Below are 27,695 nucleotides of genomic sequence, written 5' to 3'. Positions count from 1 at the left end.
TTACTGAAGTTTCTTTCTCTCAGGGCGCCCCGCAGGCATCGCCGCTATTGTGTGCGCTCACACACAGGATGCATTTAATAGAGGCTTCCCGAGCGCCCTCGTGTCTCCCATTGAATATACTGTAAGATGATAGGAGCAGTAAATCACCTTTAAAAGGGGACGGATAATAGATGCTGGAATAAGGGCTATAAAGCTGTCTGATGAGGGGAGAAAAAACTGCCCGTGATACGTGTGATGTAACCCCGAAACCTGCTGCTGCACCTGCCGATCACTCCAAACTCCGCCAAATAATTGGAGGCGTCTAAATTCGTGCGCAACAACAAAATTAGTGATGCTGACCCTCCACTTAGATAGAGACGACCCTCATTCCCTCCTCCTCCTCCTCCTCCTCACCCCACCACCACCACTCCCCTCTCCCTCCGTCTCACCTCCTCCGCCTCCCCCTCCTCTCTCTCTCCCTCTGTCCTCCTCATAAATCTATTGGTTGTGGTCTCGGCTCCACTATCCAATGCTTTGCTGATCAGACTGCAGTTGTATTTGGGGGAAGTTGGCAGCTGGCGGCTCACGGCGAAAGGCTTTCCTCCTCTCTCCCGGCGCTTGGACAGTGGAATTATGAGCAGAGCTGACCCAGCCTTTATCACCCTGTCTTGAATCTGTTTCTGTTTCACACCGCGAGAAATTGAACCCCGACCATGGAGATTGGAGTCCGCATCCTCTTGGCTTTCCTCGTCCCCCAGGTAAGAGAGGAAAGATGCGTGTGTGTGCGTCAAAGAGAGTGTTGGATTTGGGGGGGACAATCTCACTGAGAGCGATCCGACTCTCTCCTTTTTTTATTTGAGCATCCGTCTGGTCTCACTCTGTTCCTGGCGCAAAGCTGGCTTGTTAAGTTTGTCCCGAGTCTGCATGTACCACACACACACAGCCACACAGTCACCTGCACTGCCAAACCGGGTCCGTGCCGTGCCAAGAGCAAGTTTATCCCCGTTTAGTCGCCTCTGTGCGCATGGCTGTCATTCGGGGCACTGAGTGTTTTTTGGAGGGGGACAGAGGGTGTCGGATGTGGACCTGCAGTGGTCGCACACTTTGGGAATGCCTTTCACATTTTGTCGAGAAGAGAGAGAGAAGGGAAGAGAGGAAGAGGGGAGAGAAACAGAGGATGGAGGAGGAGAAGAGGGGGCTCAGAGGGAAAGAGAGCGCAGGGGTGTATCTTATGTCTATGTGCAAATCACGGCTCCGGCTCTTGTCTCTAGTCGCATCTATATTCCGCTCAGCCACCAAGTTGAGCGTTTCTTTGGGCTTGTGAGTGTGTGTGTGTGTGTGTGTGTGTATGTGTGTGTGTGTGTGTGTGTGCGTGTGTGTGGGAAGCAAACAGGCGGATGAAGGAGAGGAGAGAAGGAGGAGGAGAGAGAAGGAGAGAAAGAGGTGGTGGGGGGTGTCAGAGAGGCAGAGAACTAACTTGGCCGCTCTGCTGTGTTATTTGTGGCGTCTCTCTGGGTATTTCACTCAGTCTATTGCTCTCCGTAGACGTGGGTTCTCTCGGGATATTTAATAAAGGCTTAATTCCCACTGTGATAGAGGCACTCGCCCGTTTGATCTGACTTTAATATGGGAAGAGAGGGAGAGAGGTAACTCGGAACAGCTGTGTCTGCCAGTCAAGTCTTTAGACGACTATTTAAATGGAGAAGGGCAGCATCAAGGCTGCTCAATCTGATGCTTCTGTGACAACACTTTTGTCCACTTTCTGGCATGAATATCCCCAACAACAATGCTGAAGTGCCCTTGGGCAAAGATGGATCCAGCTGCAGAGATTCACCAGCTGCCTTGACCTCTGATCCCTTCAGGCAGACAGAAAGCAAAGCACACACTCCCTCCAAGATCAGTGCAAATTACCATTAGAGTCATCACTGTGTACTTACTCTAATGATGGTGGCACCTCTCCTGCCACGCTGCAAAAGTTTTAAGTGGCAGCTAATTTTAAAATAACCAAGCTGAGAGTATTCCTAAACACAGCAACAATGGGAGAGCCCCGAAGCGTGGCAGGCAAACAGCTCATTTGGGAAACTCTGTGTTGTTGTGCTGCTTCGCTCTCCTCTCTCATCCTTGCTCCCTCTCCCTTCTCTGGTTCCTTCTCCTGCAGGATGTTTTGAAAGGCAGCAGACAGCACAGCTCATTTGGTATTTCTTGTTTGACCTGTGTAGGCTTAGTGCACATTTTCTGCTGTGTATTATTCATTTTTAATTGGATAAGCCACCGGCTCATTTCCACGTTGTAGTTCGATCTTCTGATCTGAGGCGGTCATGATTCAGGCTAATAGTGCCTACAAAGAAATTATTTAGCTCTGTGTTTTATTGATTAGGACCTGCCCCCTCTTGAACACAGAAACACACACAAACACCGCCCACCTTACTACACACACTGGGGAGGTTTTCCATTGACTAGATTTATTCACCAACCCTATCAAGAGACTGGTAACATGCCTACAAAACCAAGAGATTTTTCTCGCATTTCCACACAGTGCGCCTGCTGCTGTGGAAGTTCATTCAAAGACACACACTCACTCAAACACAGTGCCAGATCTGTAGCAGGTGAGATGTATGGTGCTGGCTGTCCTTTGGCCTGTACTTCTGGCAGGCTGATTTACAGGCTGAACCAGCTCCACGGGGGAATCTCTATCCTCTGGCTGTCTCACCAGAAGCAGTAGCTGTAAATATTTTCAATAACCCCACATGTATATGAATCCCTGAAGTGGATAAGGTGCTTTAATGCAATACATTAATCATATGTTTTGCCCTCCAGTGATGCAGCTTGTTAAGAAACACACACATACACGCAAACACATCTGTATCCAACATGTGAACATGAAAATTATAAGTGCTTTCTCCCCTCTCACAATCACTGGGATGTCCCTCTCTCCCTCTCACCATACACTCTTAGAAGTTAGGGTTCCTCCAGAAGGGCCAAGTTTGTACCCAGAACCAGGTGCCTCAGAAGAACCCCTTTTTTGAAGAAGGAGAAAGGGATATTTAAGGGTTCAGAGTGTTTCATTAAGTTTTTGGAAGAAAGAATTCTTCAAGGATTGTTTAAAACATGTGTGTTTAAAGATCCTCACCCTCAAAAATTCACGTTTACCTGTGCTTCAAATGTTGTTTTCAAATGTAGATGTATCTGGAATCCCCTTAATCAAGTCACTTTACTTGTGTTCTGCCGTATTTAATATCTTTTCTATCATTTCATGCCATACAATACCACATGGTCTGCAGAAAATGCTGCCAGTTGGCGTTTTGTATTTGGTTCTAATTTGTAACCAAGCTTCCGCTCCCAACCCTACTGCAGCACTGAAATAGCAAAGAACCCCAAGTCGTAGTGATTTATTGAAATCTCTACCCACTAAAATACAATTGGGAACATTGAGTGTTGTGGGTTCCACTGAACCACATCAGCCTTGGCCCTTTAGGAGCCTCATGACGCCCTAGACTGCTGGATGTGGTTCCCTTGGTCCCCAAGCTAACCTTTTAAACTAAAATCATGATTAGTGGGAGAAAGATCTATAGGTAATGCAGTCGAGTCGTCCTGGTGTTCTAACCTTTCCATGTAATCAATCTACCATTTTTTTTTTTTTTTTTCAGTTGACAGTACTTAGTACCTACCAGGATTAGGGGGAGTACCACCATCTGGTCCAGGAGCTCTGCCTCGAGGATTGCCATTTCCAGGCCTATTTTAGGATGACCCTGGGGCAGTTTGACAACCTGATGTCTATTGTCGGGAGGTATAGCTCTGGGTTTCCAGCAACTCCCACCACCAGTTTCTCCTCCATTGTTTGCCAACTGTAAACCTGTTGTTGTGGCCACCACAGAAGGCCCGCCTCACAAAACATCTGATTGCACAACGGGAAAAAAGATCACGAAAAAGAGATGACGTAGGGTGTTGTTCTGCTTTGAGCTGAAGCTTTTTCAGCTCGAGGAGTTCAGAGCGTGCTGACAAAAATAATGCCAGGTGCGTTGCAATGCAAAAACCGCAAGCAAAAAGCTTCATTCTCATTAAAAACAATTACAAAATGGCGCCTCCGGCAAGTGCTTGATGTGTGATCAGGGTCTTAGAAGGTGGAAAGTTCTTGGTCTGGGTGGAACCTTTCACAAATGGTTCTAGGTATAAACCTTTGTTGGGTTCTCAGAAAAACATCTGGAAGGGCTCAGGGTAGCACCTTTATAAAACCTTTATAAAAGGCTCTACCAGGAACCACAAGGGGTTCTCCTATGGGGCCAAGCTGAAGCACCTCATATGGTTCTAGGTAGCACCTTTATATCTAAGAGTGTATTATAGTGTGTGGGATCTTATTTATAGATGCTCAGGTAGGGAGCCAAGTTCCTCTCCACAAAAAAGCTGCCATACAGTCCTACCTTCCTCCCACCGCCCAACACCTCCCCCCTCACACACCCACCCACATATGGGCACAGTAGCAGCCCCCTCCTTGGCAATAAATCCCTGTTTTCCAAATGAAACACTAAGCAGTCTCTCCGGGTGGAGCAATGATTCAGAATAAGCACAGCACAGCTGGGAGCTGCAGGTGCAAGGTTTTTTTTCTTCCCTTCTTTTTTCTTCTTTTCCCACTTTGATTCCTGCTTCCCCCCGCCCCCCCCCCCCCTTTGTCTGTCACGTATATTTGTTTTTCTCCCTCCCTCTTACCTTTCTTCTGTTTCACATCCTCCCACCCCGTGAAACCAGTCTTTTACCTTAATTAATGTGATTTACCAACCCTTAATCCCCCCATTTATTGCCTCAAAATGCTCAGCGCCATTTTCTCACTTTACTCTCTCTCTCTGTTTCCACCTCTCTATCTCTCTCTCTCTGTCTCACCAGTAGACGGTGGATGACAGTTATACTCAGAGTTTAAATTCTGGGCTGGCACCTGGGCGTGTCTGTGGGAAGATTTGCTGTCATGGACGTTTATGGGCGCGGTGACCAACGGACTGTTAAAGTTCCTGTTTAAGCCGCTACAAGCACAGAGAGTGAGACAGATAGAGAGAGAGGAGGGCAGGTTGTGGTCTCAAGAAAAAAAAAAATTCAAGTGTGGCACTGGAGGCAGAGAGTTGCCATGGTGTCCTGTTAGTCATAAAGAGGGCTGACCTTCGTGGTGACACAAACACATACACACCCAGCGATGCCTGACACAGACACCCACACTTTGTTTCATTTTTGTCCTCCCTGACTCCCCCCTCCGGTCTGTGTCCCCCACTTGCTCCTGGAGGCAGTCCATTGATCTAGAATTATCAAAAAGAGAGGACACGGCCATTCTTGGTATGTAAGCATCATTTATTATTCAGGAGAGCAGCAACAGGTTGGAAATATGAACACACACACGCATTCAATAGAGGCCCATGCTGTGTTTAGCATCCTTTAATCTTTTTTTTTTTCTATTTCTAGGTTGAGCTCTCATATATTCCAATGGGTTTATTGTTCAGTCATACAAGGCTGATGCATTAACCTCTGCAGAGGATAATGAAGGATGCTCAGTGTAAGTGTACAGCTGGAGACATGTCATGTCTATCAGTAGTAACAATGAATCATCCCACCGAAGCTGACCTTCAGCTAACCTTGTATCTCCCAAGGAGGTTTGTGTGAAATGTCCTTTCAAACCTGCCACCCCTCTGTTACCCTGTGCTGTTTTAGCGGCTGTTTTTTTTCTTACAATGAAGTCTGGTTAAGGCGCAAAACTATGACAAGCCACAGAAGCTAATGATGACACTAATGAGGAATGCCAGTCATTAAGACAGGATGATTTCTTTCTTTCTGCCTTTCTCTCTGCTGTTCACAGTGTCATCGTCACCCTTTCTTGCTCTGCTCTCATTCCCCTCGTCATCTCCCCTCACGCCGCTCTCTGGAGTTTTAGCTCCTGTGGACGAGCAGCTGGAATAAAGAGTTAGAGTTCAGAAAAATTGCAGAGAGGTTTGCAATTTTAACAGCTGACAGTGGCACACAAACACTCAGAATAAAAAGAGCATGAAATGGCTCAATTGAAAGCAGCCCAATACCAATCTAGACTTTGCTGTCTAAATGTACCCTGGTGTTACTGTGGTTCTAACAATCGACTGGCAAATAGGCTCTCTTGTGTGGGGCTTTGGGGTTTCAGTCTCCTTCACATTCTACTTATCTGCGCCTTTTCCTGTATGAAAGCACACAGCCAACCACAGTTGTGGTGCTACAGTGCTCTTCAGAGGTTTTTTTTTCTTTTGTTGGGAGTCAGCTGTTACTGATAGAAACCATCTAACTCTAAAAGCTTCCTGTAAGTGATTACACACACACATGCATGCACACCTGACCACACAAGTGCAAACTAGTGCACTTGCGCAGACCTTTCTTTAAATGTAAGAGTCTGAAACAGAGTTTTTTTTGCTATTTATCAGCGTGTTCCCTAGTGAGTGTGGTTGAGCAGCACTGCGCTGTAATGGGCTATAAGGTCAAACGCTATCTTAACGCCGTTGTGGGAGGGTGTGACCTTTGAGCGAAACACAGTCTTCTTCAATCTTCTCTCCCTTGACGTCGCCACCCCACTCTCCTGAGGAAGGGAGTGGATGAGAAGAGGACGAAGAGAGGGAGGGATGGAGATAGTGAGAGTAGTAATTAAAGTAAATATGTCCCCTTAGCGCTCCATTAGAATCTGCCTGCATTTGATATAAGTGGCCTAATTATGCAAAACGCCAATGGACACTGCATGGTGTAATCGTGAAATGTGCCAAGTGAAGAAAAAAAAAGAGAGAGAGAGAAAACCCTGCATCCTAGGAGAGTGGATTAATGGCTTATTTGTGAGTACTGATGAGTTTTAGTGGGTGGAAAAAGCAGAGAAGACACACACACACACACACACACACACACAAAAGGCCTCAGTAAGCATGTGTGAAGGACACGGCAGCACAATGCGACGCTGTCCCTCCAGTTGATCACGCTTTCATCTCAGTTTGTTCTCCTCTTGTCAGTTTCGTGGTCAGACAAGCAGACGAACAAGCACAAAGATAAAATAAGTGACAGACAGACAAAGAGACATAATAGATACCCAGGTAGAGATAGCGTCTGAAAGAAAAGCAGCTGCGTATCCCCACCCGAAAAAAGCAATCCCTCGACTACCGCATTCAAAACCTAAAGTGTGTGAGGAAGAGAAACATGGTTCACAGTACCCTTGTCTCTCACTTTCTCCATCTCCCTGCCCGTGCCTCCTCCTCCTCCTCTGCCATCCGCTCTGACAAACACTCTCTGTAACACATTACAGATATTCATGAGCTATTCACCCACTCTGTTTGTCTGTCTCTCTGCCACACTCACAAACATCCAGATATGTCCTCCCCTCTCTTTTTCTGTCACACACACACACACACATACACACAAGCTTGGGCCTATGTTTGGCAGGAGGCACAAGTTTCTTTTTTCAGCCATGATTGCGATGACTCCTCTATTGCTGCGGAGTGTGTGAAGCCGCCAGCAGCACAGTGGGAGTATTCATGTAAAAGGGCTGGTACTGCGGGGTCCCATTTCTTCCACAACAGTAGTCGCTGATGATAGTAGTGGGTGATGATATTGTAAGTTGCTCTAGCCTTTCAGTGAGCAGTGCCCCATTGTTGGTGTGATGCACTTTCATTTGGTTAAGGTAATAGATGTGTTGCAGAGCCTACCTGAGTCATGAAAAAGAGTCGTTTAGCACATTTTCGTCACTGACTGCATTGTTAATTGTAGCCACAGGGTCAAAAGAGAGTCATGGAGATTTCTGCCAGCTGCACTTGATCTATTTTTCATGAGTGTATTGGTGGGTGAGTCGCTCGCCAGTCAGTGTTGCTGCAGATAGATGTGTTCAGCGATAGCACTGGGTCCCTGGCCACAAGGTAGCTAAATTGATAGGCAAAGAGTATTAGAGTATTAATAGATATAATTCAAAGCCCTTGGTGCTCTTGTCTGCATGTTCTTATTCAGAAAGAAACAGGCTTCTGTTTTCCCTTCCCTCATATTTACTTGCACTTATCAAACTAAATGGAGCATTGGGGAGGAAAATTCAAAATGCTAACAGTTATCCACTGTGCTGTAATAAGCACCTCAGGGGGAAACAACACCACAAGCTTTAAACATGACCTAGCCCCAATTAGGCTTTACACACAAATTTAGATGAACACTTTTTTTTTTTTTTGGAGTTCTTGCTCTTTCTGAGGTCCTCAATGCAGATTTTTTTTCAGGCTGGCAACTTTAGAGTTTAATGAGGTCTAGAAATTTCTGAGTGTACATCCGAACACTCAACTGAGAGTACGCAATGCATGGCCTGCTGTATGCTTACCTTGCACTGTCCCCTATGGATTAGTCTACCTCTGGCATACTAATTTGGATTTTTTCCTTGCTTAGAATAAGGGGAAAGTGGTGACTCAACTTACTAAACCTTCGATATGGGAAAATAAGTTTAAACATGCACAAGATCTGCTTAGGTCGTCAAACAATCAACTGTACACTTAAGAAGTTTTAAGGTATAGCAGAGGTGTGGACTCAAGTCACATATATTAGGACAAATTCACTTGCAACTCGACTTGGACTTTAACAGCAATGAGTCGTGATTTCACTTAGATTTGAGCCTTTTGACTTGAAAATACTTTATATCGTCCCCTAAGCCCAAAGATTAGAAAGTGTGTTATTTAAAAAGTGTGCCACGAATCAATTAATTTCCCTTAATTCCCCAAATCGAATCATTCCCAGCAAGTTGACACTAAATTGCCCACATCCACTTTGTTTGAACCAGTCCAAACGGACTCAGTTAAGTTGCAGGAGGGAACCGTAGAGAACTAATGTTATGTTACTGAGCGGCAGTTGGAAAAAAATGATACCACAGATTATTTTATTTGCATACAAAAACTATGCGCTGGTCACCACAAAAACAAACTGCAGTATACAGAATTTGCAGGTTGAAAATTACAGATGGAGATGCAAGAACTTCCAACAAACTTGTTTTAACAAATAAAAAAAAATGTTAGAAAGGATTCACGAGTTCTGTTAATTTAGTATGTATTATCAAAACTATTATCAGACTTGGCACTTGACTTGAGACTTGTGAGTCCTGACTTGAGACTTGACTAGGGACTTGTGTACAAAGTTTTGAGACTGTGATTTCCAAATCAGTGACTCGGTCTCACCTCTGCGGTAGAGTAGTGAAAATATAAACTGAAGAAACAGAAGAACAGGAACAGCTGTACAGTCTCATGCAATGCAGCATGTAAGCCCTGTAATGAATTTCGGCTTTATGATGCTTATCATATTCAGTGTTATAATGCTCACCATTTTCAGTGTTGAGACTGTGATACAAAGGTGTTAATTCAGGTGATGAATTTACATTGCAGTGCACTGTATGTGTCATGTGAATTTGTGTTTGTGTGTCACATGCTGCAACAGACAAATTTGGTTCACAAAGATAGCTAACGGAATAGACGATTAATTGGTGGCAGAGACTTGCATCATGCTGATTAATCATGAATGCTGTTTGGGCTGCATTCTTAATGCGCACTCACACACACACACACACACACACACACACACATGCGCACAGTGTACACAGAGACACACAAGTAGCCTCTTTCTGCTGACCGATGTACTTTATAAAGCTTCTCATTTCTCACTTCCTAATCCGCTGTGATTGTTAAATTCCTCCTCATAATAATTCTTTGTTGACACTTGTTTTGAATGCGCCATTTTCCAGTTGATTTGTAACTGGTCTCAAGGTTAGCGTTAGGAGAAACACATCAAATACTGCGTTATCTTAGAGGATAAACAAGGCTGCACCTTTGTTGCAGATATCAAGGTAGCTCAAAACGCTTCATATGGTCTTAAAGTTGGATAATCATACAAGATGTATCATCACCTTGACTTTAACATTGGTTTTAAAGCTCCGGAGAAAAACGATTCTATGATGTGCCACTTCACTCTCAGAGCATGTGATGTGTGTGTTTGAAGGCGTCAGCCCTACTTTTTCATTCTCTCCCAACATGACTCTGGGGTTTTCCACTTCACTCTGTGTTCAGCAAGTGTCTTTGAAGTAATCAAATCCCTCTCTGCTGTTAAACGGAACTGATAGCTGAGAAGGTCTTCTTGACTTTTACAAGAAATCACTCCAGCTTACTCACTTTATCCTTTTTTTTCTCTTTGCTACTCCACTCCTTTACCCATTTTTCTTTTCATCAGCTCACCTCCTTTTCTGCAGTTCCTCAGGTTCTCTCCTGAATGTGTCTCCAGCCTTTTCCTTCTCTTTCCAGTTGGTTGGTAATCCACACGAGACGGGGTTACAACAGTTTTACATCAAATTTTTGACCTTTCTCTCCCCGTCTTTTAGCTCCCATCCTCCATTATCCCTGCTTCAGTGTTGCAGGAGACATCAGGCGGGAGACATATTTGACCTGTGAGAAAAGAAAAAAAAAATCAATCTTTTTGTCTGCCCTGATGTGTGCAGTACCGCCCCTGCTGCCTAGATGGCGACAAAATGCCAGATATTGTTTGAAGGGTTGTCAAGGATAATTGCCACTCATATCCACTTGGTTTTTAAGTTCTGTGTGTGCATGTGTGAGTGTGTACGCGTGTTTGTGAGAGTGTTTGCTGGTGCATTTATGCCAGCATGGTCAATGGTAAAAGTGTTTTTATGCAAAGGTGCTTTGCAGAGGTAGAGTGGCCATTTAAACCCCTGGTCTTGACTGTCAAGAAACAGACAGGAATTGGAGGACTCATTTGAAGAGAGCACACAAAGCACTATATTGGTGCCTACGCAGGCAGGTCGCTTCAAGGCAATTAGAATAGCTCTTCCCACTTATTGCTTTTGATGTCAGCATGTGGGGGAATGAGAGAGAGCCAACTTTTGCCTGCCACTGACAGAGAGGGCTGCCACTTCAGTTGAATTCCTTTAGACACAATTAATGTCACCCACCATTCAGGGTTTTATCTCATATTAATGCGGGCAGGTCCAAGGCTTTAAGCTTACAAATGAATTAAATGATGGGGCAAAAAGAATTAAGTGCGGGAAAAAAGCCACACTAAGGAGGATGCCATTGGATTGGTAATGACCTCGTCCGTGACAGTTCTGTGCACTGGTTTTACTTTACTGTGAAGCTGTTTGAGCTCACTTGGAGTCGTGTCCTGATGATCCTCACTTTGATGTTACTTTTATGCAATATTTAGGCCAGGGAATGTTATAGAGCTGCTATATTTGACACTTTCACTGCATTCCAGTTTCATATGTACACACAGCGAAGAGCTTTCTTTATTCGAAATGAAAGGATTCTCAGCTACAAAGCTACTTCTTCCCGTTGCTCAGATGCCACAGACAAAAGGCCTGCTTGAGTGGAGTGTTAGTCATTAAGAGGCCATAGGCTGTTTCTGGGGGAAATGAAACATTGTTATGGCTTGAAAGATAGATGTGACGGGTTTTGAGATCAGACAGAGATCTCTTTGATCACCCTGTCTTGTGTTTTCTTGTGTTTGTACTCGGCCTATCACCATAACTAGCAAGGGGGTGTATAAGCTGCCCATAAGCTTTGAATTGTATGTGCTGTTCATTTGTATCCCTACTCATTTGTGCCTACTATTTGCTTACACTTTGATCTCAAGAGACTCTTCCAAAACAAGTGGTGGGGTTTGAGGTGGTTGGGCTTTCTTGGCCTCCAGCCCTGAATGTTTCCCCAAAATTGTTAAGAAATCTAATATAATACAGTCGAGTAAATGTTCTTCTGTCAGCCAAATATTCAGGTCAGAGTACTGAAAACCACATGACTTGGCAATTTGGGGAACCTTAATTTGCAGATAGAGCACCACAGATTATTGTGGCACGCATTGAAATGTAGCGGATTTGTCAGCTAAACATTTGGTCTGTGAACTCTACTTCAGCATAGTATTAAAAAAAAATAGGCTAGGTTTCCCCCAAGGACCCCCCAAGTTTGGGCTGAGCCCCAAATGTTTGCAGCGTCTGGCTTTGTCCCTGGAGACCACCTCACTGAGTTCCTGCATTGGGTGATCCATGCCGGAATTCGTCCTGCAGACCTGAAGTAATTAAAACATAGAGTTTAGGGCACGTAGCTTGCAATCCATTTGGATAAGTGCTTGGATAGCCATTTGCAAGTACACTTAAGGGCTTTTGGTGAAGTTGGTTGTGCTGTGAAACTCATGGGAAGGCTGAGGCAGCACTAATGAAGGCAAAGACGATTCTGTGGCTTTGGCTGAGGACCGGCAAGGTGAGTGTAGTGATTTCCGTAGAGATGCTGAATCCGCCCCCTCACACGCATGCTGTGACTAATTCAAGTGACTGAAATAATGAATGGTTGTCATTAAAAGCAAGGCTGTTTGTCAACTGCAATATGAAGTCTTCACACGACCACAGGGATTTGCACCCATATTATAGCGTTAGCCTCCACCCTGCTCATTATCTGAACTTCACTTCTCTTATCAGCTATAGGGGTGGTACAGCTGTGCTATAGGCTTCCAGCTGCACAGATTCTCTGAGGAGCGAGCTGACTGGATTTGATTTTCATTAGGATTGCATGTCTTCACTGTCACATCCTCTCCCCACCTTGCACGCTTTACTGGACACAATTTTCCGCTGTGGTAGCCTCCATACTGACGGCTTGGTTTTCTCATGCCGCAGAGTTACACTGGGTGGCCGGTTATCTGTGCATTCACCATTACAGGTCCCTGTGTGGTTGACCTGCTCAAAGAGGGCTTTTCTGCCTCTCCTAGAGTTCCACTAGGAGACACGCTCTGCTGCTGTCCTGGGACAAGCCACCTACAGAATTAAAGGAACTCTAGAAGGCTGTCACAAGTCAAACAGTGTACTGCGCAGACCTGGGTTGTGCACATCACACACATCCTCATGCACACACAGACTGTTGACAGACAGTTGAAGGCTGAGACAGTACAAGCTCATGTTAGTGCTCCACAGAGGGTTTGAGAGATCGATGGGAGATAATTATTTCTAATGGAGCCAGAGGAGAAAGAAGAGTGTCCTTTTCAGCCATAGCCAGACTGTGTGTACACACAGCACCTGGAGTATTTGAGATAGATTTGGGATTGAATTAAACCCAAATGAGTGGACTGACTGCTGTTATTAAATGACCACTGCTTAATCAGAGCCACAACCTTAAGGTCAGAACCGTGAAAACATTTACATAATATGTCAATGTGTAAATTGGGTTGTTAAAAATGGATTTTTACCCTGAATTTTGTAGTGATGATGGGAGTGTTCATCCAATTTTATCTGTTTTCTAAGACAAGACATGCAGAGACAATATATGCCTGGGTATGATCTTTACAATAATAATAATAATAATAATAATAATAATAATAACAGCATGAGTTATTTCAAATAGTTCCAGTCTTTCCTAATACTTCAGATTTCCAGTTAAAGCTGTGCCTCGTCTTTGATGTCTTTATCTCCAGAGCTTCACAGCATCTCATGTTTGGGTATTCAGGACAAGAACATGCACATTCATTACAGCCCTGGTGTGTTCCTACCAACAGAGGACACAGGCTTAAATTAACATTGCTCTATCCTGTGATTTATGATATGCTGCCTCGGCATAGTCTGGCTCACTTATAGTGCAGACAGTCTCTCGCTGTCGGGTGCAGACTCAGACACCTACAGTATGTCACTGTGTTCACTTAGCCTACTTTGTAAAACACATGCACACACACTTAGAAACATTCTCATGATGATACACTAATTATGGTGTGCATTTCTGCTGAATTTGTTGTGATGACACCACTTAGAGCAACGTTCCTGCTTAAACAAAACTCACCTAATGGGAGCTAATGATATGGGGTTGACCCCCCTGCGGGTAGTCGGGTGATTCAGCTTGCTAATAAATTTAGACGGGCGGGTCATTAAGTAAAAAAGCAACATTTTGAGTAAGTAATAACTTAAAGAAGCATTGTGCAATAGTCCACCTTCCACCTTGTTTCCCCTCTCTATGTCTTTCTTTTTCCATTAAATAGTTTTGGACCAGGGAAGTCAGACATATTTAAATATCCCAGGTCATAGTGTAAAAGTATTATCCTCTGAGATTATCTCAGCCTAACACTAACACCAAGCAAGCAAGCATTTCTGTCCACACTGAATCAGTTAAATATGTACTTCTGTAATGTCATAAAAAAGAAACCACTATACCTATCAGCTGTGCATTTATATAAAGAAACCATATACCAGATCAGCTGTGCACTCAAGATCATACTTAAGATGTAGACACTTAATTAAAAGATGGTGAGTACTTGCCGGCTTCCTACATTTGTACTTTTTAAACAGAAAACACACGTTTTATATTGTGGTATTCACTGGAAATGACATACAATATTGCCAACAGCAAGTAGGTTGTTATTTGTGATTGGTTCAAGACTATGGGGGCCAGGCTCCAGTAATTGATTTATGCATGTGTTCGCAGATCCTGCAAGGCGGATTTGCTCTTCTAAAAAACCCTGAGCATCACCAATAGGCAGAATGCATAGATAGATAGATAAAAGACTGCTTAACACTGATGTGAGGAATTGCAGTTCAAGTATCCTAAAGGAAACATTTTGTGAAATACACTGATTGGCTTTCTTAGTGATGCAAAGCAATCCTCTTACCAGCAAGAAGCTCAAAGCTCAATAATGAACACGTACAGAAAACAGCCAACGAGGAAGTCAAGCTTCTGGCTAAAATGTAGTAGTTCAGGGCATATCCCTTTAATGTCATAAGTTGTTGTTACAGTTATTCTACAGGCTGAACGAAGTACATAAAATGTGTTAATAACTGAGCTTTTGGGGTTCTGGTGCAGTAGATTGATTTAGTTTCCTCTAGAAAGACCCCGGCTAGCTGCCCCAGTTTTTATGCTAAGCTAGGCTAACCATCTCCTGACTGTAGCTTCATTACCTCTGCCAGGGAGGTTATGTTTTCGCCGGCGTTGGTCTGTTTGTCTGCAAAATAACTCAAAAAGTTCTGAAGGGATTTTGATGAACTTTTCAGGAGAGGTTGTTAACGGGACAAGGAACAGATGATAAAATTTTGGTGGTGATCGGTTGAAGCGAAGTGGATAAAATAATAAAATGACGGGAAATCCCAGCTGCTTGGCGGAGGTCTGCGCTCTCCAAGTGCTCTAGTATTTACCATGCAATCTCGAGTACAGTATTTACACTACAGTATTTCTATTAAGGCGTTTATAAGTTACTAATAGAATATCTCAGGCTACCATTATGAAATCAAAGACTGTGATAAAGCTGTAGAAGGACAAGGACAGAGAAAGTTTACCAAGGCAGGTGAGGTAAGGAACAGAATGATGAAGGAACATTTCCGTAGTTCAAATGGCTAACATGCAGTGTACTCAGTTTGTAATGCTAAGCATAATGCTAAGACAAAGACAGGAGTGTCAAGCAGCCTAGCTTAAGTCAGATAACACTCAACAACTTGTAATTCAGCTGCAGTGGCCAGCCAGTAGTTTGCAGGAATTTAGCAGCTGCAGGAGCACAAAGTCATCTGAGAGGAGCTTGTTATGTTGGGTGTGCATGTGTGTGTACGTCAGGTTGTTTCACTCAAACACTTCTGATGCCTTTCATTCTCTTTCTCACCTGAACACTTTGGTTAGAAACTATGAAACAGTACAAACAAAGGATTGCTCTTGAGGTTTAACACTGCAGCTCTCAGAGACAGAGGTGTCAGACATGGGAATGCTCAAATAATTTAGCGTTAATAATAGGAGTACATTCAGCACCACTACAGACTTTTAGTCTAAACATTCACAAAGCGAAGCACTTTAAAAAGCTAATGTACATGTCAAGTATTTGACTCCACCATGGATGCGTCTTTGATAACTCTCAACATCAAAATCCCAGACAATTTATTCCCTCTCCTCGTCTGAATGTGAAGAGGCTCTAGCACTTAACTTTGTTTTTGCAGTGGGTGGGTGGAAGCTGCCTCTGCTGTTCTATGCTCAAGTTGGAAAGTAACTTGACTTAGCCAAGAACTGATAATGACTGTGTGGGAGAGCAGACATTAAAATGATGATGCCAAGATGAGAAAGTATACAATGTAGGTTATGAGTTATTATCCAGCTTCTGAATGATATGAGAATAAGAATTTTGGATTTATAGCATCACCCAGATGTTATTGTTCGACTGGAATCAGTGAAGTAAAGAACAAATAAAGTGTCGTTTTCTTGTGTGCGTGTACAAAAATACATGTTTAGAGTACCACTTGCCGGAGTTGGTGCAAATCAAACCCAGCACACTGGGGATTTGATTTCAGTACTGCAGGTTCTTTTTTAAACTCAGAGATGATACTTGATCTGCTGACTCATATTCAAGGCACACTTTAGTCGCAAATAAATTTACTTTACACAACAATTGCAGCTCTTAAAAGAGTGCACTGATTTAGCATTGTACTCCTACAGTATAACGCTGTCGGACTCGCGATGTACAAAAAAAGTAGCAAAATCGATGCAGCAGAGCGAGAGATATTGTCTTTTTTATTCCGCTCATTCCTCTTCCTTGTCAAATCCTGGCGCCTACATTATCCACAATGCAACGAAACTCCCAACAGATCAGTCAGAGATTCATGTGTGTCAAGCTTAAAGCAGAGATGTGGAGCGGTTTAAGCTCACTTCTTTCTAACTCTACCCCTCCAGATTTTCAAACTTGTAGTCTTCATACTCAGTTGACACTCAAAGGATGTCACTTGAGGTGATTTATCAGACTTCATGTAGCCACAAAGGCTTTATAAAACCTCTTTCACATATGTAGTCATACTCCCCAAGACCTGTAAACAGACTTTGATGTGGAAAATAGATGGAGTCCCCTTTTAAGGTTTTTAGGTAAAACCACTGATGATTTCGTTGTAATGCCAAATATCTTAGCTGCTAACTTCTTTCAAATGCTGCTCTTGCAGTCATGACATTAAAGTAAACCGTTTAACAGTACAAAAAACCCCAAGACGAAACAAACAAGACACAGATAACAAAAGCACACTTTCTTTGAGCTTCACATCCACACACTGTTTGATTTCTAGATTTTGATGTAAGGATGTATTAGTATTGTACTCAGGTACACAATCAACACTCGTATTGTAAAAAGAAATGCCAAATAAAGAAACAGACTGCAACAATACGATTTTGAGGAGATTTTGTGTTCGAAAGAACTTGTAACAAGATGAGCGAGGTCTTTGTCACATGACAACTCGTGCTATTGTGAACAAATGATATCAAACACAATGATGGTTTATACACTGATATTGGTTCATAAAATTAATTTAGACAGTCATGTAGATAAATCATCCTTCTGTCCAGTTTTAATGAGCTTTTGGTTTGAGCGTAAAAGTGTTTATAATAGTAACATTTTATGAATTACAGCTCATCCAGATAGGTAAGCCTCTCTTGCAATAAATCCTGGAGCTACCACCGCTTCAATCTTGCAACCCATCGGCTATCGGTCAGATGACGAAAAACCTCTGGGGGCTACAGCCAGTATTTCTGGAGATTCGGTGTAGCAAGCAGACTTCCTCCTCCATGTGCCAATCATTTTGGTTAATCTCTGTCAATAGATATTTGTTTACGAATAGAGATCATTTGTACGCAGGAAGTCAAGTTGTCATCAGACAATAGCCCATGGGTTCCGAGATTGTATTTTGGCCAATGCAATCTTCCTCTCCACATGGACTGTTTACCTGCAGCTCAGACATGATTGGTCAACACTGCTTGAAAATACAATTGGACTACAAATGGAAACCAGAACACTAGAATTTTTGTACTGTTGCTTACAGATACTGCACACACATGCAGATATCTGTTTATGGACATTACCACTTCTTCTGACAGGTGGTATAACCTGGAATTATTGGTCAAAAATATGAATCTACCTCTGATTATTGATCAACTTTCTACATTGAAGTACGTCTAATGACACTGCCAATGACCATATCTGTTGTTGTGAGGTTTAGTATGACATACATTGAAAAGGCTAAGCAAAGTCATGAACCCTAAAAATAAACTAATATTTTGCCTTTTGTCGACATGCTCCATGTCCTTTAAACAGATTGTTTGGTTTCTGTATGCCGCTAATAATTACCAAATAGGATACACAGTATTATATCTGCAGGGAATGTTCTAGAAATGGCCATATTGCAATCTGCACCATGACACTTTATCAAGGATGTGAGACGTGACCCTGATTTACTCCCCACAGACCTTGACTTTAGATTTGAGAGATTTGAGACTTGACTTGCATTTTGTGACCCCTGACCATCTCTTCAACACATTGAAATACTGCATCTGGGCTTTATGTACCATTTGTGTTTGTCTGAGTGTGTTCATCTGGATCCACCACTATTTTAATTGCCCCCACAGAGCCCTAATAGGATCCTCAGGACTTTGTATCACATACATTTGGGTTACACATGACGTACATGTCTTTTTTTTCTTTCTTAGTTGCCCATCAGGAGAGATAAAAAACACTCAGAGATACGCATACCTACGTATATCCATTTGTTCCCATCCCACTACCAATGACACACATACATTTTCACACATGCATTAACACATTCATGCTTTCTTAAATGCACACACACACACACATACACGTACCAGCTTCTGTAGGAAGTGCTAATGACTGTCTCTGGATGAGTGCTGGATGTCTCCGCAGCTCCACTCAGGAAACCAACAGCTGAAGCGAACTCTGTTTCGGCTGCACAGTTTTAAGGACACAGCTACACACATAGACCAGCCAACCAGCTCTTGCACACGTGATCAAATTATTATCATTTGCTACATTCATCAAATGTTTTAAATCTTTAATCTTGTCAAATCTTGTCAAATCTTGTCATCGAGGTTTGGTAGATTCCAGGTTCTGATTGAATGGTGGAATAACACAATATAGATGGCAGCTCAGATAAGTTTAGTTTGGCTCTCAGTTCTCAAGTTGGACGTAATCCCTGATGCCCCAGCTCCGCCTCAGAAAGTTCAGAAGTCCTCCAGGCATCTCTGTCTCTGTCTTTCTTTCTATCTCATGCAGCTGTGTGTTTTGCTCACATTATCTTTGTCTGTTTCATTTTCTCTCTTGAAATCATGACCCATGCCTCTGCATTCTTGTCTCAGTGCAAAAACTCACTCATGCTCTCCTGTGCAAAAGATCAAGGACCTAATTTGAAGATATATTGCACAGCATGGCGCTGCTCTGCATTCAGCATGCAAAATTATCAGTCTGAGCAACACCTCTGCTTCAGTCTCATTGTGGTTAAAGCTGCAGAGTGGAAGAGACAGATGAAGAGTGAAGAAAAGAGAAGGAGACTAAGAGAGACTGGAGGGTGGAGGTAATGATGGAGGTATAGTGGAAAAGCAGAGGCCGGTGGAGAGTGGAAGGAAAGTGAAAGCAGTTTGGGAGAAAGGAAAGAGATAGAGGAATTACGGAAGATGGAGCCTCTGTGGCAGCGCTGATGTGTGGACGGTGGGTGGACAGGGTCGCTGAGTTGTAGCTCTGAAATGGGTCCTGACAGAGTCATTTCTCACGTGGAGATTTACCCAGCCTTTTTTTTTTTTTTTTTTTAGTGGTGGGAGGACGAGAGCGAACGACCCTTTCCACTTGTCATGAATATTTATTTGGTGAGAGCGCTCACAGGCTGCTGCGTAGAATGACAAATCGTGGTCTCTAAAGCAACTACCTATATTCTATTCCCATCTATTGCTTCACCCCTTTCCACCTGCGACTGTCTCTCATCTGATCTATGGTCTGTTCTCACCCGGTTGTTTAACATGTCCGAGCATTTGGATAGGGATTACAATTTAAAAAGGCAGGTGTAAATGTATAGATGAGAATGAAAACTCTTCTCAGTGCATAATATCGTGTCACGAGGATCCAGGAGCAACCCCAAACCGGACACCTGTTCACACACAATTTCATGTTTACACGGCAGTCATGGCTACCTCAGTGGCAGTTGTCATTTGCTGTATGTTAATTGCACACATTCACATTCTCACTCCGGCCTCGTCACATATTGATATTGGGTCATGGACTTTCCAAGTTGGCATATGATGTGCAAGGTACCCTGGGTGTGTTTGTTGTTGATGTTGTGGGACACCGTGACAAGTTCTGCCTGTTGCATGCATTGCCTCCCTTAAGATACACTTCTGTTTTCACAGGAAATTTAACATTTACATACTGTCTCTTTTACAGTAAACGCACTACGTTAGTACACTAAGGCAAATTGACTTTTTTTCCTTCAACAACAAACACACATGGTTGGGTTTAGGAATGGTTTCTGGTTGTGAAAAGTGTTGGTTTTAGAATCTTACGGGACATGAGCACAGCTCTCTCAGGTGAAAGTCGGTGTCCCTCCCTCCCCACTCGGATATTCGCCACCTTAACTTTTGTCCTTGTCCTGCTGCGTTTCCCCTGACGCCGCCAGGTGCCATTAAACTATACTGGCAACCGGCCGCGTGTCGTGCTGATGTTAAAGGATGCCTTTTTTTCATTGGTTTCTGAAGCTGCAAGTCACTGCCCAAGTGCCGGATTTTGACTCAGAGTGACACCAGGCTCTTAATTGCCACACGTGTCAGTTTTGAGAGGAGCTGCCATCCCTTTACAAGGACAAGAAACACAGGATGCTGGGGTCAGATAATGGATTTGCTTTTGGTTTGTTAGAAATAGGAATCAAAGTGTAAATGCTATGTGCATATCAATCAGTCAGTCAGTCAGTCAGTCAGTCAATCAATCATTTATTTGTCACATGAGGTTAAACAAGTTACAGCACCAGTGAAATGTGATTCCATCACCTCCTTAACTTGTGCACTGTAGATCGTTGTGATGGTTCTGGTAACCCATGGTTTCTGGTTGTGGAAAGATGTAACTGTCCACACATCTCAACTTTGATGGCTGTGTGGTCGCTCCTCCCAAACACAAGCAGCAGCTCCACTCTGCAGCTGCCTCTGCACGGCTTATAGCTGTGATCCACTGCAGGATCAGGACAGCACCTCACATTCCCACCATCACACCAGTCCTTATTTGCTGTAAAGCACATCCTTCATCACCTTCTTTTGCCAGAGTCCACTGCTTGGCTTATGGAAAAAGAGTCACCTGGCTGAATGATGTTGTCCAGGAGTTTTGGTAAAACAAAGGATATTACAGTTCCTGATATTCTGTTGGAAAGTAACACAAGGTCATCCAGTTTATTATCCAACGCCTGTACAAAGGCTGCTAGTTCCACTGGTGCCCATTTCTTCTTTCCCGGATGTTTACTGATGTTTACATTTAAAAAGGCTCAACCTGGCTAGTTAGCAGCTGGCTAGCTAAAATTTGGTGGAAGGTGAGACTGGTGAGTTGATTATCTCATCCTGATTAGGGACTCACCACCATCCAAAGCCAGGCCTAAAGAGCACCAACAACACCTGCAAAATAAGCACTTCATCACTTTTTCTTTGCCAAATCGTTGCCAAATCTTTTGTAAATTGCAACAAAGCTTCTTGTTGTATAATGTCCGCCTCTGCTTTAATTTTTTTTTTTTTTAACTTTCAACCCCTCCCTTTTTTCATGTCACTGGCTCATCCTCCTGTCAAACACTGCTTAGCAAGTGGATTCACTTGTGCCCCATGGAAACTGAGTGGGGGTTAACTTTGGATTTACTGGGTCTCTTTGCTGTGACTTTGTGCGGCTGTGGCTCAGGAGGGGAAGCTGGTTGTCCACTAATCCAAAGATCAGTGGTTTGATCTCCAGCTCCTCCAGCCCACACATTGAAGTATCCTTGGGCAAGATACTGAACGCAAAATTTTACCATCAGTGTGATGTGTATGAATAAATAACTGAGGAGCAGGTGGCACCTTACATGGTAGCCTTTGCCACCATTGTATGAATCTGTATGGGTAAATGTAACATGAAGGGTAAAAGGATGTTGAGTGGTTGGAAGCCTAGAAAGGTTCTCTACAAATGCAAGTCTATTTATAATGTACTTTCCACTTTACTGTTCAAAAGCAGATCAGTCGTACAGGATGTGTTATAAATGCAGGCAATAATGGGCAGGCATCATCACACAGGTCTGAATGTGTTGCCACTTTTATTGTAGTTTGTATTCAGCTCTTGCTACTGTAGAGGCCAACAAAGTTCTGTTTGGGAAATGACACATGTATATATTGACATAACAATAACAATAAAATATATTTGACATAACATCTCCTTTTAAAATTGCTATGGTGAATACGTTACTTGCCTACTCATACATCCAGCAGATGGAATAACATTGATTGGGAGTTGTATTTCTGGCTACTTGCGTAATATAATTCACTCACTCTGCTTTTAGCTCTGTTTTGGTCTCCACCAACTCCTGAGGGAAAAATCTGGCTCTTTAGATGTTAAATGCTCCACTATGTTCATAAATTAATCTCCAACTTTCTATCCGCTGTGTGGTGCTGGACAGGTTGCACATAGTGTTAATGAGACCTTCTTTTTCTGAACAGCTGCCATTTGCAGCTGTAAACGATGCTAATGATACCGGTGAGACTGAATCAAAACAGTAAAGTTACAGACAGTAAAACCAAATGCTAAACACTCAGTAGACCTGAGGGAAAAATGCAGGGTAATAATTCTCTGCGGGTGTCTTATGATTTGCGACACCTCACACATTACACACAGTAATTTGACTCACTATTAAAATAAAAAATGTTGATTGGTACAGCTTTAAACCACGTCAGAATACAGGTCACATACAGGTCATATGTAGCCTGGTGGTAAGTGGCCTCTGTGATTAAAACTGTTCCCAGTCTGTACTGGTAGACTTTTGACTTCACATAAATGCTCTAATTTTATCTCTTCTCATTATATTTACCCACATTGACAACCAGCTGTGTGATATCCTGGATTTCCCAGCATGTTAACCCTCCATTACTTAATATGGAAGGAATGCCACATCCCAAAATGAAACAGCCTCATTTACCAAATCTGACTTATCCTCCATGTCCCTATATGGCCAAACAGAAACCTCTAAATTGCTGGAGTCAAAATTTCTACATGAGTTTGGTGTACAAATGTGGCTGAGTTCCCAAAGCTCTAACATTTTCCTCCATCATTATCCCAGTCTCAGTTGTGCTCTAGTAGCAGATACTGCGTTCTCTAAACACCCCTTTTATTATCATATTACCAGCCATGGCTGCAGAGATTTGGAGAGAGATTTGGATTCAGGTTGGATCATCTGTCTGTATACAGGCATTAGCCAGGGCGCTGCAGGCTGGCTGAACACTGTACTGGAGCTGAAGTGTTGAAGGCAGAGCTCCCAACAAGAAATTGAGGGGAAAAAAAAATCCGTCCAGCTCATTATTTTGATGCTTTCACTGGCTGTGCCTTTTATGGCACATTCATATAACATTCATCTGTGGGACCCACGTGTCATTATCATTTTTCTAAGCCAAGGAAGCACTTGAATATGTCAAATCTAATGTTTCACTCATTAAATAAGACATCTGAAGGGTTGTTATCAAAGGGCTGTCATCAGCACACTTAAAAAATAAGTAATGCAGATTGCTCATGCAGCTTTTCTGGCTTCTGTCACATTTCCTGCACAGGGGCGACCCAACTTCTTGCTCTATTACTCCCAGAGAAAGAAGAAATGGAAAATGGATTTGGAAGAGAGAAGCATGGATGCAATTTTCCCTTAAGCCAAGTGGTAAACAATGGTGACAAGACCAAGTTTTCAATAACTTTAAAGCAGAAGGGAGAGAAATAACAAATAAAGCGCAGCCTTGTTTTCCATTATTTAATTTTCACTATGTTGTATTACAGGGGGAGTAAATAAGGAAGGATATGAAAACTGACAAACACCATACAGCCGTGTGTATTTGCTTGCAAGTGTGGGCGGGTTCCGTTTTCTCATTTTTTGGTCAGCTAGCAAGCAGAGGCTTCACACGTGGTCGTGTGTGTGTGCGCTATTGTGGTGAGTGGTGAGCGAGAGAATGGTTTGAGGCAATCTTTTTTATCCTGCTGGATCTCTCTCTGAGTGGAGAGATTGGGCTTTGTAGTTGTGATTGGAGGGAATTAAGGTCTGCCTTTGGTAGCAGGCAATAGCAGACAACTGGGAAACAGGTTGAGCCTGTCAGTGGTGTGTTTATATGTGTGTGTGTGTGTGTGTGTGTGTGCAGTAAGAGAAAGAAAGAGAGAGATTAACTCACACCATTGCACATCATTCAGCTGCTCCTCCAGGCCGCTCTTTTCCTCTCACCTTGGCCCTATCTGCACGCTGATAACTAACTATGCTGAAAGGACTCCTGCAGTTCACCTGGTTCAGTGACATTAAATATGTTTTATATATGTCAGTTATATAATAATTCAAGAGTTGTCTCCTTTGTTGCTATTGTTGCTGATCATATTCAGTGGCTCTTTAGAATATTATGTCACTCTACAATTCTTTGCTAAAAGGAACAGTTTTTAAGATTAAGGGTAATTTGATGGCAACTGGTGGTCAGGACTGCAGATTGAAGGTCTCTTCCTCTCCAAAACAAACAAGTCACATTACAAGTCAGTGTTTCCTACCCTGCTGGGCTGCCCAGCACCTGCAAATGTGTGCTCACCTATTTTATCTGATACCATAATGTAGGTTCACCTTATTTCTGATCCAGACACTCAAGAGGTTTTTACCCTGAGCCACATTATCCATAGAAATCTACTTCTCTCCAAAACAAACAAGACCCGGTGAATTCAACTGGTAAAAACATTAATTAAAGCAGTTTCATGATACAAATCAGTGTTTCTGTGACACTGTTTGGGTTGTCGGAGATGGGCTGTTCGCCCAGCACCTGCTGATCTGTGCTTACCTTTTTTCCCCAATACTTAAGATTCAGACATTCAGGAGGTTTTTAATGGGAGCCAGATAATCTGCAGAGGTCTCCTCCTCTCCAGAACAAACAGACCCAGTGATTTAAACCTGTAAAAACATTGAATAAAGCAGTTTCATGTAAAAGAAAATCAGTGTTTTCCCAATGCTCTTGTTGCGGAGTGGCTGTTAACTACAGTGGCCAGCACAAAATTGCAAAAACGTGAATGGCCCAATCTAGAGCCAGTGTGTTGTTTATCTGTTGTGGGCTACTGTAGAAACATGGCAGCAGTGCCACATGGTGATCTCCATAGACGAGGACCCACTTACTATGTACATATAAACAGCTCATTCTACAGGAAAGAAAACTCAACAATTCTTATTTCAGGTGATTGTACACTAAAGAAAGCATATTTATCATATCATATTCCATGTCTGCCAATATATCCCCCTTAATCCTCCATGCTGGACGGTTAAAGTTACAGTCTCAAAGATCTCTGTTTTGTTCTTTTTGGTGGCACCTGTGGAGGTATGTTTTTGAATCTCCCTTGATATGAGTTGAAGAGCAAGTCTGCTGCGTGAGTTCTGCCTCCTACCTCTGGCGGATCAGCCACTGCTGGTAAAATGCATCACTTACTGTGCATGGCTTGTACCTTTTCCTGGAAACGTCACCACAGACACCCAGCTCGTAATACAGCAAATGCAAAAGCTTTCATCAGGGGCTACTTGAATACGGTTTTTGAAGTAATGATAAAACAGTGTCAGTCAAGTCAGGTAATTTAAGCCTTTTGGTCCGAGACCAGATTCTGTGTCTTCCATTATCTGCCTGTCAAAGTCTCTCATTAACTTCAGATATAAGTGCACTATACATTTCTGAGGTGAATAAGTGCTTTCAATATTGATGATGGATTGTATATTTGTTGAATTCTGTCAAAAAATACATTTTGATGGAATTATGAAAGTGGCATAACTGACAGAAATGTATCATCCCAAACCAATATAAATAAATAAATTAAAGAAAAATTCAAAAACAAACATTTAAAAGTAACATTTACACACTCAACCAACTATGTCGCCAACCTTTCTCACTTCACGGGGGGAACAATGATGATAAGCTAGAATGTGAATAGTTTACAAAGGCATACCAATAAATAACATCAACAACTTTGTATTTTGTAGGTTAGTAATGCAAAGCTACTCTCTGTGTTTGTACCTATTAATGCCACAAAAAATCTGTATGTGAGTGAGTATGGCTCACACAGGAATTTGATAGAAACTGCCTTGTTTTCTACTGCCTTTTATACTTGATATTTCAACCATGTGCCTGAATTATTAAAATTAAAAAAAAACAATTTTTATTCCTCCTACTTGTGTCCTACTTGTATTCCACCTTCAAAATAAACAAATAATTAAATAAAAAATAAATAAATTGTAAAGTCTAAACTGAGCTGAAATAAAGTGGTGTAACTGTTAATGATCTGGGTGGAAATCAATAGGCTGGTGAAAACAGAGGTCAGTGGAAGACTACGGGTCAGTATTGCATTTGGTCATGTTGTATTATTTAAAAAAGACCATGCATGCAGTGGGAATCTGAAAAGCTCCCTCGCCCCATTAAGCATGCAGTTTTGAGAGGGTCCCTTACTTCAGCTCCTCACTTCACTTCTGTCAGTTCACCAGGCTTCAATCCGTTCATGAAGTCAAACTTTATTTCGCACCTCACAATTTATCTGGTGAAAGCAAGTTACTACGAATCAACTTCACTGAATGTCTGAGTATTGAACTTAAACCTATGCACACCTCTGTGTTTTTTGCATATACTATATTTTTATTACATTTTGGCACATCTGTGCTATTTAAAGTCCAGCTGTTTTGACTCTCTAAGTTCGTGTTTGATAACTACAGACAACAACCACCTGGGTGACTTTTAATACAGACGAAAATGTCAGAATCAGATGATGATGAGCCAACATCTGAGATGGTTATGGAGCACCTTTTTAATTTTATTGATAGACGGATTTATGGACGTCTATCCATCAGATCCCGAGACCAATGTCAACGATGATGTCAATACATGACTGAGGTATCACTCCCAGAAGAGTTGTGAAACTGCACACATTGGGATGTTTATATTTGTGTGTGCTCAGAGCATATTATCCGTGCGTATCTGAACGGTGTAGCTTGCTGCTGTTACACAGGTCACACCTGGAGCTGAAGTGAATAGCTAGCTACGTCTTGTCTCATTTGTGGTCTTATGAACAGAGCGAGGCAAGGAGGGGCTAAGGAAATGAGATGCCTGCAACTCTAGAATAGAGTAAAAGTAAGATTGAATAAATCAATGTATGGGAAACGCTGGGTTACTGCAAATGGCTGTGGTCATGTATTGGGAGGGGTTGAGGACAGGCTGGGAAGAGAGGAGGAGAAAAGAACCACAGGATGAGCCAGGTTTTTTTGCCTTTCCCAGACTTCTACCTTCCCCAGCTTGTACTATTTTCTTTCATATTCCAGGCAAAATAACTAATCAGTTAAGAAAAATTTGAAATCAATTTTAATCAGAAATAAAAAATAATTGTCTGGTGCAGCCCCCGGTCCTGGTTATGTCGCAGTCACAGGCAGAAAACAAACTCTGTCTTGAACTGCAGTGACGAGACAATAACAAGCAGCAAAGCTGAAATGGGAGGCGGTACCATTGACTGCAGAGCTGCTTCTTCTATCTGTTCTTCTCAGAGGGATTACCGCTCTCATCCTGGCCTCTCCACACCGTGATACCATGGCCTTTCACCTGTCATACCCAATGAAATCCTTGTTGTGTATGAGTCAAAGGATTTCAATATGATGGAGAAAGAGGGGAAAAGGTAGAGAAGGAGGAAGGGCAAGTTGTTTTATTTATTACTGGTCT

At 42.7% G+C, this 27,695-nt stretch overlaps 1 protein-coding gene across 1 annotated transcript in view; it reads left to right on the top strand.

The window, feature by feature from the left end:
- Window positions 1-529: 529 nt before the first annotated feature.
- cdh13 (cadherin 13, H-cadherin (heart)) overlaps window positions 530-27,695 on the top strand; it is a 476,360-nt gene continuing 449,194 nt past the window's right edge. Inside the window, exon 1 of the mRNA XM_033635485.2 lies at window positions 530-737. Coding sequence (XP_033491376.1) covers window positions 693-737 — 45 coding nt within the window. The 5' untranslated portion in view covers window positions 530-692. The remainder of the gene's footprint in view (window positions 738-27,695) is intronic.

Source organism: Epinephelus lanceolatus, chromosome 5 (assembly GCF_041903045.1).
Source record: "Epinephelus lanceolatus isolate andai-2023 chromosome 5, ASM4190304v1, whole genome shotgun sequence".
Lineage (NCBI taxonomy): Eukaryota > Metazoa > Chordata > Actinopteri > Perciformes > Serranidae > Epinephelus > Epinephelus lanceolatus.
Note: the sequence above shows the minus strand (reverse complement) of the source record. Positions and strands in the feature narration are given on the sequence as shown.